Consider the following 14,072-nt stretch of genomic DNA (forward strand, 5'->3'; position numbering starts at 1 on the left):
TTCCTTTTTTGCTAACGACTTGAAGCTGAAAAATCCAAGATACATTGTAGCATTGTCCATCGGCCTTGCCATTTTTCTTAGAAAACTCTTTGGACACCATATAAAACACTCCACTACATCCTACACGAGTTATAGACTCTCATAAAAACATATCAAGAGCCTTAGAGTGTGTCGCATATTTTAACTAAAAGGGAGAACAATCAACGCACAAGAGCTATGCCTTGCTACCAATTCTGCGAAGAGTTAGTGTAATTGTCTTAGGAAAGACATGGAAAGCTTTGTTCCAAGCTACACAGCTTAAAAAATTACAAAAATATAGTCCGACATAAAAATCTGTAACCAGTAACCTGTGAATCTGTGATACAATATATGTGGCCACACAACATTTATCAAGAACAAAAATGAGAGTTTTTCCACATAAAAATTTCTAATTGGAATGATCAAAGGACTCATACAAGGCTTAGACAAAGTAGTCACTAGGACAATATATGTACAAGTTTTTACAACACGACATAGCGATATAGATGTACACGGAGAACTTAATATATGTTACAGTACCTCTAATCAAATGGATCAATCCTTGGGTCATGCTCGCTAGCCATTGCCATTCCTGTACAGAGACAAGTAGGGCACATGACCTACAAGCCAATTCACAGTTAGACTCTAAAAGTCACTATTGCAAGATCAAAGAAGTATAGTATAATATTATCAACATAACTGATATAAGGAGCAAGGTAAGCAAAATATAGTGGTTAAAAGATTGCTCAATTTCTTAAGAGATGTTCATCAATTCTTTGAGTCAGCCAGAAGATCCCGTTCTTAGGTACATCACCAAGCCAATGCATACTGGTTGTACTCTTCTATTAAGTATCATGCTTCCAGACAATGATACGTTATCCTAGTTAACACAAGGCTAATAAACTATTCAAGTAAGACTTATGAGCTAGTCTTGGCAAAGATTGTCTTTCAATCCCCATAAAAAGTTAGGTGTCAACCCTACAACAAAATGAGTCAATCTACTAATCTAGTGATTCCAGTCTCACTACAAGATATCGCATAGCTGTTACACACTAAACTTATCCATAAATAATTAAGCTTAGGTTTGTTATATAAACAGTATTAAACACCGAATAAGACAGATAGCCAAAGAAAAATAAGTTATATTTGACTTTTGATAGCCTATACGCATACAATGTCTTAGTCTAAAACTAACCTTTCCGGATCCTGAACAATTTGAACATCTCTCAGTCTTTGGTGATGAAAGAGGTTGATCACTGCCATTAACCGTAGCAACAGGCTCAATAAGAACAAGAGATCCAGTGTTCGAACAGCGAGCACATGCTAAGTAACCTTCATAAAGTAATCACAGATAGAAAATAACAATATTAAAAACATTGAACATCATTTGCAGTGCAAGTTAAATTAAATAGCGTACAGTTTAACACAAGTATTATAACAACTAATTTCTCTATAATAGTTTCGTTCATACATTCAAACAAAGCAAAATTTGATCAGATAATAAGTGGAAAAACAAAAATATGCAGTCTTTTACTGACCTTGTAAGAAAAAAAAACAAGAACTCTAGTTGGGCATACGTATATATTTTATACACAACTTTATTACACAAGACACATCCCAAATAGAGAATGACAGGTCTATTACCCGTCTATCATACTTCTGTCATAAAGCATAGCACACATGTTCATGCAAGCTTATACCTTCATTTCTGAAATTATAACTACATAATTTTATTTTTCTCATCAGAAATCTATATCATAATTCAAGAACAGAAATCCTAAGCCTTTTTCTAAATCTTCTCTCTTTGAACTGAAAGACATATGGAGAATGGGAAAAGTTCAATAACTCGGACCCTGTCTAGATCATAGGATGAGCACATGATGTGACACCTGAAAAATTAGTTCTCTTGAGATGAGCTTAACACTTACCACAGCGACCACCTTTAAGAAGAAATCAATAGTAATTACTTCCTCTATTTTTGAAGATGCATCACTTTCTAAAAAAAGGAAGTTTCAATTTAGATGCATCACTTTTCTTTTTTAATTAATAAACTCTCCCTATCTCCCTCCAAACACATGGGTCTACTTTTTTCTTTCTATATATCTCTCTCATCTCCAAAAATTGCCCGGAGTCCGCAATTTTTCAAGTGATGCAACTAATAAGAAACGGAGGAAGTAGCTTTTTGTTGGTGTTAAGTCAAACCACAAAAGTTTCTAGACCTCAAAAATGAATACCAGCCAAAACCTTCTTCGCGCAACTGGCACTCCTGACATATAGCATATGCTGTCTTCTTATATTGGCTTCCCTAGCATTCAATTTAGACAGTGTCACTTTATATATTGGAAAGAAGTCTAAGCATAATAGTGGTCAATACATTACACAATTCTACTCCGGCTTCAGATCATATTAGTTTTGCAACTACCGTAACTCATAGTTTTCCTCTGTAGAAGATGCGTCAAACAAGTAACATGAAAGTACTACAGTATCCAACCAGCTTTAGTAAACCATAGACCACCCCTTTACTACAAAAACATTTCATTGATCGACTGACCTTCTAGGCATACACTAGTTCAAGGTGGCTGTTTTGTTTCCAAATAGATCACCAACAAGAAAGCAATTTAGGGCCATTGCCATGGTTAATGTCTCATGGCTGGGAATTGAAACACTACTATAACAGTTCGGAAGATCATGTCTAATAGAAATTATACGAGTCAAACAGCCAACAAAAGAAAAAAATAATTAAGAAGCCCTGCATAGAACTTTACCACTTAAAGCAAATTGTACTTTCCATTCACCCTCGTGGAAGAAAGAAGCAGTCTCATATACCTGAAGTTGAGAGCCTTTCTCAACTCTAGTTTCTTTTAGAATTATCCTTTACAGTTCCAAATACAACCTACAATCCAAATGTAGTTTAGCGCTCCTCCTATGATATATTTTCTCACTATATATTTATTGTTTGGTTTTTATTCATTGTTATCACACTTCACACGCTATCTAGATTTGAAAATTTTCAAATTTCCCACTTCTACTGGAATTTACCTGTGATGATTATCTCTTTCTGTTCCTCTACTTATATTCATTTGACCTCACCGAAAAGGACAAAAATAACTTTTGCTTAATTATATTTATATTTCTTTTCATGTACCAAAAGTCAAAACATCAGTAAAGAAAAAAATGGGCAAAAACAAATGTTAAATTATATTTCAGAATTTTGATTCAACTAGAACGAAAGAATAAGATACAAAACCTATTCCAAGAATATAGCAACACATGGCATTCTCACTCATACCTCTTTGGTACAGGTTCTCTTTTGTACAATTCCAGGTTGTTGTACCAAAAATGTGCCGTATTGTTGTAATAGCGGTCACAGTTCCACATAACAAAGTTAAACTTCTGGTTAGATTTCTATGATATATTTCCTTACAAATGAATTTTAGGTTTTACTACTTTGATCTCTGTAGAGTGTATTACACTTAAATTCATTCCACACCCTGTTTTGTTGGAGTCTGAAATTAGATTGTTTTTATTATTGTATCAGCCACCAACAAAATTCTTGGAATGCATTACAAACACACAAACAGAAAAGACACAGAAACATATCAGAAGAATGTCTAGCAGACTAGCACAGATCAATTAATAACATTCGCAAGAAACTTTCGAAGCAATAAAAAGTTTAAGTCAACAACATGATGACATATAGAAAAGAAAATACCCACCAGTTCCAAGGCAGTATTTACATCTCTTATGTTCTTGTTGCTTTACATTGTTTATTTCAACCACCATTAATGCTGAGATCACACCGACAGCTCCCCCTGAAAATGAAGCTACTATGGGGTCTACTTGACTGCATTTTGCAAGATAACAGTAATAAGATAATTACATCTCCACCTTAACCATGCTATACAGCAGAAACATGTTTAGAAACTAATGGAAGCAAGGCCGTTTGACCACAGAAATTTTAAAAATAAATAAATATAAAAGAGAGAGAGAGAGAGTGAGAGAGAGAGAGAGAGAGAGAGAGAGAGAGAGAGAGAATAAATCAATTATATGACAGCAGTAAACCGTTATAAAAATACATCATGGTTAAACAAAAAAAGATGAAATTCTTTTGTACACTGTTGCTTGGGACTTTTAAAGAAGCCAAGAAGGGAACTATCCCTCCTAGACGTACCCAGAATAGATATGTCAATCATTGTTTATCTAATATTTCTCAAGGTTTATACCCAGTTATCCAGTAGCAAAGTATAAATGAAGTTATAAGGACAATGTGCAATTACAAGTTAACTGATGACGAAAAGCAATTTAGGAGACGCTGATGAAGCTGAACTTTTGTGTTAAGAGGTCAGGTAGGTAAAGCAAGACACTTGCACAAGTTTAAGTCTCTTGGTTGAAATTAAGATGAAAAGTGGAATGACAGTTAGTTTGGTATGACATCAGAATAATACTCAAATACATCTATCATGATCACAACAAAGTATAAACCTATGATCTACGAGCCTGAAACAATCCTTAAGGCAGGTAAAACATTTACACAATTGGATTTTGAATTGCAACTCCGTTAATCTTGCTACTTGGAGTAGCTAACAGGAGAGGCAGAAGTTGGCAAATTTTGGAACAGTACTGTTTTTGCAAACTATTCTTTACTATACCATATCTACAGTAGAATCTATATTTTTTAGGGAGGAAGGAGGGGGGGGGGGAGGGGGGGAGAGATTCACGTCCTAGTGATTTTGACACTTTGTGGTGATTAAATCTGCAAACTCCCCACTTTGTCCATGTCTTATTAAGTTTCAACTAGGAAAACTCTCAAATAACTGAATAGCTTCACTAGCAGACATTAACAATAATTTCGGTTCACTCCCTGACAAAGATTACAAGATTTAACATTTCTCTTTCCTTCAATTGTTAACGGCCTGATTATTAGATACTTTTAGAACTCCAATTGGACATCTTGCCAAGCAATGAAGGATTTAAAACAAAGGGGAGGTGAAAGAAGAGAACTGCAGGACAAAACAGAGGGATAGAACAAAAAAAAAAAAGGGACTATGAAGAACGAGGAGAAGATCAAAGTAAATTTGTGAGCTAGCAGTAGATAGGAAGTGGCAGAATAACTTCCGTGTTTTTTTTAAGGTGGGCCAGACCTTTTTTTCACTATTAATCATTCTCTGGTTGGCGCAATCTAAGGTATAGATTTGTTACAACCCTATATAAAGTAAGACCGATATTTGAAAAAACATAATTTGTAAAAAACAATTAAGGTTGTTCAATAACACAATCTTGTTACAACCACCGTATAAATTCAAGCTAATCATACACTTGAAGGTTTCAAATAGTTAAAAATAATGAGCAAAAACAGTAAGATGGAAATAGAGGGGCATGATTGATCTTAGAGATCAGTCACTTGTGAGTTGTACAATATTGAGCATTTTCTCTTCCATCTTTTGCTGTTGCAACTTAGGAGATATATCTGCTTCTGTACCGTTGTCTACAAGGTGGTAAAGGCATAGTGTCTCACACCCTCATGGAACTAGCTTGAGGCATGTCCCTCATTGTGCTTTTATACCTTTCTTTGCGCATTTATTAACTCATCCTTTATTACAAAGTGTATGTCAAGGAATCCATGCACTTTCATGCATGATAACCCACAAGCTGCCATGGCATGTTTCATTTGCTGGTTTCTTTTATATCTTTACCAGGTTCACTATTTACACTTGTTGCAGAAATAATATATACAGATTTTGTAGACCACTAAATATATATTATTGACGGGAAACTAGTACTTGGGCTCGGCAAAGCCCCCGGTCATTACATGGATGTAGCAATTAAACATTAGTTCATGACTTAACCTTCTCTTAGTTAAATTTTATTCGTCATACTTTCCTTCATTACCTTTTTGATCTTTTGTTTGCCAAAAAAAGAAAGAAAAATAACAACATGAAATATGACATAACTTAGTGGTAAGACATCTAGTTTAAAACTTTAGATTACATGTTCGAATCTTGTATAGACAAGATTTGCAAATTATAATATGCAAGTTGATGACATAGAATGAGAACCAATGAGTGATGGAGAGTGCCATATGGCACGTAGACTTCCTTTGGTACCATTTTTTAATATAAAAGTATAGATATAAATATAGATATAGATAAAAATAATATTTATAATAATATTATTATGATAATACAGAGTAATAATTAGACACCAAAAATGTCATCCATACACAACAGGAAGGTTAAGAACAAAATAATCTCATGCCCTCAAGCCGTAATCTGAATAAGATAAGTGTTCTTACTTCTTAGTCACATGACAAAATCACTAAACAAGTGTTTTCAAGCTGTCTTATTTGGACTACTTAAGTGCTTGCTTACAAATTTGTAACTTTATTATATTCAGTGTTGCTGTTATTTTTATGTATATATTTAGTTGGTTCATATGGGTTGTCTTTTCTCATTTAAGACATGAAACTAAAGAAGATATGGCTGGTGGTGTTTTATGAAATTCAAGAGTTTCTCATTGGGATTCGTTGAACAGGTTGAAAAGTTGAAGACTTTTGAATTTCTTTTCCCGGTGAAGTTGTAATGATAGCCGGCTGTTGAAGAGTTGAAGACTTTACATTTCTTTGAACAAGTCACTCTTAGTTTCCTTTTCTATAATTAATGAAACGGTTGTAAAGGGAATGTATGGGGTTTTATTTGAGAATTTTACATGGAATGTAAGCATGCCTAAGGCCTATATTAAAGCGTATAATGAGCAAAAACAGATTTGGTTAATTTAAAAGTGAGTTCATACTTTAGGGGTTTTGATAAACACAAACAACACTTGTGGCGACTTGCGTTCATCATCTAGTAGTGGCTAGGAAACACCTTCTCTTTTTTTTGGGCACGAATCATATTACTATGAACTATCCATCAACTATTCCACCCTTTCCTTTTTAAATCACGTCCATGTACCAAGATTTTAGTCCTTATATTTCTTTAAAATCTGTGCTTGTTTACTGTTTACGATTCAAGAATGCAAAGCTTGATCTCTTCTTAAAAGAAAAAATTAACAATTAATAATGAGAAGAAATCAAACAATTAATACATAAGTAATTGTCTATCAACGTGTAAGCATATTGCATCTAAGTAAGAAAGCAAAGATTTGTAAAGGGGCTAATGCACTATAAAGAGGCAAGAAAGGTGACACTCATACCTCAACTGCATTGGCAAATGCATACTCTTGATGAAATCTTCATATGATGTTCCCCCCAATCCTAATTTAAGCTCTAACTGCAGCAAGACTGTAGAATTAGGGGTTTGCCTCAGTTCAAATACAAGAATATTGTATAAGAGATTTTAGAACACTCCCATGCGTGTCTAGTGCCAACTTAATCCATACATTTGAAGTATGACTCAGTCAAGCAATAGAAAACTTGATCGTGATAGCATTATGATAAGTTACTGACTAAATCCATAAGGATTTAGAAATATGCCTTGGTATTGGAATATAAATTTCTTGGTTGTAGTTATACCAAAATACTAAGATTCACTTATAACAGCATTTTATAGAAGATTCTGCAAGGAACCAGCCCAGGCCTACTATACAGTTTACATATGCTCGCAGGAAGGTTAAACCCCCGGTTCAGCATCAACTTGATGGCTGAGCTGGAATAATCAGTTATGGAGTTTGTTAGCATCTTGGGCAATTTAGTAATTTACTGCTAGTTTGTTATTTCCCTAACTCTGTTAGTTTGTTGAGAGGAATCTTGTAATAAATAGGAGGAATGCTTGGTAAGAAGTTATACGAAAAATATTGTAGTAAACACTTTGGGAGAGATTTCCTTCCTCTCAAAAGAAGGAGATTGTATTGTTGATTACACTGATCTTCAATACAAATATCGGTTACTTAGCTATTTTCTTCTCTGTTTTTCTCTGGTATTCTCTGTTTTATTCCAAGTCCTAGCAGATTCAGCCTTTATTTGAAAGTCAACTACCAGGATCTCGGGATGAAACTTGGCTACTGTCTCAATATCCCCAAGAATCAAGTGATATCAGAGTGGTGGAGGGAGATTGTGAAGGGGAAAACTGAGGAATGATACCAGTGTTTCAGCAAAACTAAATTGGAGTTTGGGGTTTCTAACACAATACCTAGGGAGTTTTCAAGAGGAATCACCTTGCCCATAAACCCGTTCCTTAGCTGACAAGAAACAGGGGACTCCCAAAACAATAAAATAAAAAAAAATAAAAAATCATTTTGCAGGAAATGCATATAGCCACAGAAAAAAAAAAAAAAAAAAAAAATGTATTCACAGGCCTGGTGACAAAAAAGCATTCAACTGAGAAATCTATAGCCAATTGCAGACCTGACAAGAAGCTAATAAAACAATAGGGACAAAACAGGCCTATGAAACTTCTGTTGCTGCAGTAAAAGTTACAATTGAGTTAGAATACTTACTGTAGGTGCCAAAAGGCCTCCGAAAATCATAATGCCAGCGATAAGGGAGAAACAAGTAGCATAGTACTGTTTGAGGTTTGTTGAGCTCTGAAAGTGGATGAATGATATTAAGTAGACAATAATGATTACTGGAAACGAGGAATAATCACAAACCAAATTAAGGAACCAACAGATATCAAAAAAAGAGAAACAAGTATGCAGTAATGACATGATTGAAAATATGCTACAAATCACTAGAAAACTAACCAGAGGAGGCAAAAATGGGATAAATGACGGGAAGCTTGGTAGTTCATTTTCTTGTTCCTCCTTTAAAATACCTAGCTCAGCCCTTTTGATCCGTTGTTGTATCCGTAGCCTACGAACCTATAAGACAAAGATTTTTAAGAAGCGAGATACTTTCGTAGAACAAATTTTTTTTTTTTTTTTTTTTTTTTTTTTTTTTGTGTGTGTGTGTGTGTTGTTTACAGAGCCAAAAGGGCGGGTGGTCATGAGAATATATCACAAGACCCCTGGAATTGGGAGGGAAGCTCTTACCAACTGAGCTATCCCTCACTCTCATATTAATGAAATATTGTGAGTACAACAGTTGAGGACAAGGATATAGTGCACTGAAAACAATACCACATAGCAATTCAGGATATTGATCCTCTAAAAAATCCAAAACTATATAGTCTAGACTATGAGGAAGACAATACTTCATACTTTAGGATTTTACAAAGTTGGACAATGTTTTGATCCTTTTTAGCTCTATCACTACTTCTAATTGAACCTAAACTTGAAGAAGAAACTATCTCCTTCTCTTTCACACTGAACCATAACTTGAAAAAAATCATGTGAACCATGTACTCAAAGTTGTAAGTTGAAAGACTTGAAATAAACTGTAAACTATTTTATACTAACCTCTTCCATAAGCAAGAAGATTTTATTTCGGCGACTCCGAATATTATCTTGAATTTCTTGCATTTCCATTTTAGCAAAGTCCTGAACGGTTTCAGGACCTTCTATGATACAAAATCTGCAAAAGAGCATAACTTTTAAAATATACGTATCCTTAAATATAACAATAAGAAACCTATTTCTTAGTTGAGTGCTGCGTATCATCAAGAAGTATAGAAACATAGCAAACAAACTAAGGGATTCCATTTTAAACAAGCACGTATAACTAATTTATCTGTTTCCTTCTCAGTTAGACTCCTACCAGTGTAGCCGAACCCAGTGACCTCCTATACATAAGGTTGATAATGCATACAATACTTAATAGAATACGTAAAATATCCTTGTTTAAGCAAGGTAAGCATATAGACTATAACCTTAAATCAGGAAACATCAAAGTTTCTCTCTTTCCATTGTGCAGCACCAACTTATTAAGGTGCTAATACTGTCATAGTTTAGCAAACTAGTTACTTCCATTTTCATACAAATATGTCTGAAGTCTAAACCCTCTGGCTTGTCATCTTGAACATTATAGGCAGAGGATTCATATAAAGATTGATTAATAAACCAAAATCTAAGGATTTCCTTTCTTTTTTCTGATTATTAGGGGAAAAAATTAGGCATCGCTAATAGGAAAACATTCCAGAATAAATTTTTATGCATAGGCTTCCTCCAAGTACATAAATTAAAAATACCCGTATTTCAGAAGATTTCAACACTTCTTTCACCATAATGGCAATTTGACATAAGAACCTTCTGGCCAGCTCCCCAACAAAAGGCAATATAGTACCTCCTTACAATGCAAAATGCAGATTTCTCCCCTGTCATTGCTATTTAAAATTTATTGACGTACAGCATCTTAAGCATGGTGGTGTAACTGATCCTTCAGTTAATCATAGCATTGAGTTTATCAGGATATATGGTTCTTACTAATATTTCACCCACTTTAAGATCATTGGATTCCGAATACCATTTGGATACAAAAAATACCTGGATATGGAGTCTTTTAAGTGTTTACAACCAGAAATTTGCTCGGACAAAAAGAGTACAGACACATTCAACACTAAGATATCTATGTAGTACATCAATATGTCAAGCTGACAACAAGTCCATGCAATTTCAGCATTCAATTTGTCCAAGGACCGGCTCGTTTTTCTTGCATCTCAAACTACAGGACTTCTTGACTATCAAGTAGGCACTATTATCATTCAGTGATATCTACAAAGATGTGTAGACATTATGACTTCGTACATGATTGGACAATAAAAAAAAAAAAGTGAAATTTACATATTGACGTGGAAGTAATATTTCGGTAACTCTACACACTTATGACCTTTTTACCTAATTTCAACCTTGATATCCTCAAGTACACAATACAATCAGCGTAATCAACAAATCAACTATGTTACTCAGATTCAGCTATAAGTGTCCAACACAGGCCATCTTATAAAAATAAATATAATTTGCATGATTTTAATCCGAAGTAGTGAAGTATCTAAGTGTCCTACCCATATTTGAGTCTCAAGTATCCAATTGAGGTAAAATGAAGAGTCGGAGTAATAATATAGCAAGTCAATACACCCCAACGCTGCTATTCTTCACAAAAAAATATAATAAGCTAATCAAGTTCATTGATTCCAAACTACCAACAGAATTACCTAATATAAAAATCAAACAGCTTCAAACTATAAGTAACGAAAACACAAGCGGAAGTGAATTAGCTAAGTTGACTAAAGTCTACGGACTGGGACAAACTCCGTCTACTATCATTTCCCATGTCTATTTTACAACAAAAATTAACATAAACACAAAAACAAATAAATCTATACTATCAATTACGATCTAATATTGCACACAAATTATACTATACTACATAAGTATTGAAAACACATGCAAACTATTAATTAACAGTTGCTCAACAATAAAAGTAGCAACCTGGGCAACACCCACTAATTGGTAAATAAAAACACGAGGCGAAAAGAGGGAATTACGCAGAGCTAGAAGAGTCGGTGGAATCAGGGGCTGCGGAAGAAGGATCGGATTCGGAAGCCATAGACGACGATAATGAACAGCGCCATGTCGAAGTGAAATGGAGGTTTCTGCGATTGAATCTTAAGGAGGAAGATGAAGAATAATTGTAGTAGAAAATCAAGGGTTTAGAAGTTGGCTGAGAAAAAGCCAATATTCGACCTGAACAAAGCATATTTTTGTGGCGCCCAGTTTCGTTTCGTTTCTTTCTCCGATCACCACTCCTTCATGTTAAAAGGTTAGCTGTGGTGGTTGTTGCATTTCTCTTTTCTACAGTAGAACATAAGCTTGTCTGTTTGCAAGTGTGCTGACTGTACCAGAAGACATTCCTGTGAGTTCGCGTTCTCACTTGAAATCACTTATGTATTTCTTTTCGTATGTGAAGTGTATCTCATAATAACTTATACAAAGTGTATTTGAAGTATTTGTATCTCTCTCTCCTCATTTCGATTTTCGTTCTTCAATTCCCTCTCTTTCTCTCTCCTGTGGTTAAATGTTCTTCAACTTTCTCTGTTGCTCACCGTCCTTGTAATCCCCCGTATTTTTAAATATTTTATAAATAAAATTTTATTTTATTTGTATTTTCTATAATTTAATTTTCAAATTATTAATTTGGGTCAAAAATTATTTTAGGTTAAATTATTTTATGTACCTATATCCAACAATCTATTACTATAAAAACAAAGCTTAACCCGTTTGTTTATTTAATTGGCCCATTATTTTCATGAGGCCCAATTCTACCCTACAATTCTCTCCTATAAATACCCCATGAATCCCCAAATTTTCCCTACACAAAAAGGTTAGCCTTATTTTCTTCCTCCCTCTTGTTTTCTGTTCTTTTGTTAATTCAATCCAAGTTTAAATCTTTATCAATTTTTGTTATTTAATTGTTATTATTATGGTTTGATTATGTATATGAATTATAAAAGATTATAAATTTATAAGTTTTATTATGTTTAAATTATGCATCAAAATTTCAGATTTATTTAGTTAAGAAATTAGGGTTTAAAACTTGATTTTCATGGTTTTAGGGCTTAAAAACGTGTTGCTAAAGTTATTCAATTTAAGCATGATTATATTGTGATTCTACTATGATTATGATGATGTTTAATTCAAAAGCAAGTTTTCAATTTTTCGTAGTTAATTTATGATTTCCGTTCTTAATTTCTCTTAATCACGTTTCGACTCTGACTCGTCTGATTTTTGCAAAAAAAATAGTGTTTTTCGTGTGTAAATGACGTTTTAATCAAAATTCAGCCTCTAAATATGGTTTTCGGGCAGTTTTTGATTTTTAACGAAGGTTTAATGTTTAAAATAAATTTTCAGATTTTTATAAAGCTTTAAACTTGCTGTAATTTTATGATTAAGTATGTATTTTAATGTTTTTATGTAGGAAATTTTAAGAATAATATATAAGCTTTTAATTCTAGCAAAAAGGAAGGTTTTAAAGTGTTGTTTAATTGAATTTTGAAGGTTTGATTGAGTTTTTATGAAACTAATTGAATTCTAATTATATATTTCAAGTTTAGATTGTTGTATTCATACATTCTACTATTAAATTAAATGTTCAGATTTTTAATCTTGGTTTTAAAGGTTTTAAATCATGGTTTTATGATGGATTTTTAGGTTTTTAACATACTAACCTACTATATAATGATTATTTCAAGTAGAGATGTTTATGAGGTTGTTTTATAGTCTTAAACTAAATTTCCAGATTATAATCCTTACTTTAAAGTTGCTGGAATTTTATGTTTTAAGCTATATTTTCATGATTTTAACATATAAACTTATACTTGAACTATTGAATTATTAACTTTGACTATTGTGAGTAATTTAAAAGCATTATTTCAATGGTTTAAGGGGTTTTAAAGTAAGTTAATATTGCTGTAAATTATATTGATTGGGTATTGATTGAACCATTATTGTTTGGTTTAGGAGAGGGCTTTCTAGAAGGAGATTTTTAGTTCCTTAAGTGGTCAACCAATTCGTTTACTCGAGGTACGCACAAGGATACGAAAACCTTGACTTTAGAAGCATGTTTAAGGACTTGGAAAACCTTAGAATCATGTTAGGAAACTTGTAGATTGGTTGGAATTGTATGGTAGTAAGTTTGATTGGTGATTAATGTGGAGATTAGCTTTGTTTCATGTATGAGAATTGCGTATTAATTTATCTTGTAAGTATTATTTATGCATTAACATGCAAGATGAGCTTAGAGGCAAAGGTACGTGAATATGTGAAATGAATTACTGTATTACTCGTTCATGATTAATGAAATGGAATGAGTAAAGGGAGATTTAAAGTCTTATAAGACGAGGTTGAGGATTGAGGTGCCTTATGCACTTAAGGTGTTTATACACCGAGGTAGTTAAAGGATTCAATACTAAATATTGTTTGTCACTAATAAATCAAGAATTGAATTGGAAATTTGAATTGTTTGAATGATGGATGTATGATTGGTTGTATTGGTTTGCATTTGAGTCATCACCAAGTTTAAACTGGTAAATCACGTAAAGTGCAAGATGGATGAGCAATAAAACTCTGGATTTGTGCACATCTGGAGTATTGACAAACAGGGGTTGGGGACGGGGTATTAGCCGTGTACTTTTCAGAGGTCGTCTGATCTATGAGTCTCTTGTTTTCAAATACTTTTAAAATTA

At 33.5% G+C, this 14,072-nt stretch overlaps 1 protein-coding gene across 1 annotated transcript; it reads right to left on the minus strand.

Moving 5' to 3' along the window:
• Nucleotides 1–305: 305 nt before the first annotated feature.
• On the minus strand, nt 306–11,780 carry LOC110707555 (protein ORANGE-GREEN, chloroplastic-like). Its single transcript, XM_021885573.1, has 8 exons — nt 11,376–11,780; nt 9,352–9,466; nt 8,698–8,814; nt 8,452–8,538; nt 7,210–7,286; nt 3,735–3,862; nt 1,214–1,350; nt 306–638 (listed from the first exon to the last, which is right to left on the minus strand). The coding sequence occupies exons 1-8, from the start codon at nt 11,585–11,587 to the stop codon at nt 561–563; spliced, it is 951 nt and encodes a 316-aa protein (XP_021741265.1). The 5' UTR covers nt 11,588–11,780; the 3' UTR covers nt 306–560.
• Between the last annotated feature and the right edge of the window lie 2,292 nt (nt 11,781–14,072).

Source organism: Chenopodium quinoa, unplaced genomic scaffold (genome assembly GCF_001683475.1).
Source record: "Chenopodium quinoa cultivar QQ74 unplaced genomic scaffold, ASM168347v1, whole genome shotgun sequence".
Lineage (NCBI taxonomy): Eukaryota > Viridiplantae > Streptophyta > Magnoliopsida > Caryophyllales > Amaranthaceae > Chenopodium > Chenopodium quinoa.

Bases quoted from the DNA above. Each gene is read 5' to 3' on its own strand.
- LOC110707555 (XM_021885573.1), bottom strand. From the start codon at position 11,587: ATGCTTTGTTCAGGTCGAATATTGGCTTTTTCTCAGCCAACTTCTAAA. The intron at 8,539-8,697 runs GTTAGTTTTCTA...ATCCACTTTCAG, and splicing joins TCCCATTTTTGCCTCCTCTG to AGCTCAACAAACCTCAAACA. The intron at 1,351-3,734 runs GTGGGTATTTTC...TACTTTATGAAG, and splicing joins TAAATACTGCCTTGGAACTG to GTTACTTAGCATGTGCTCGC.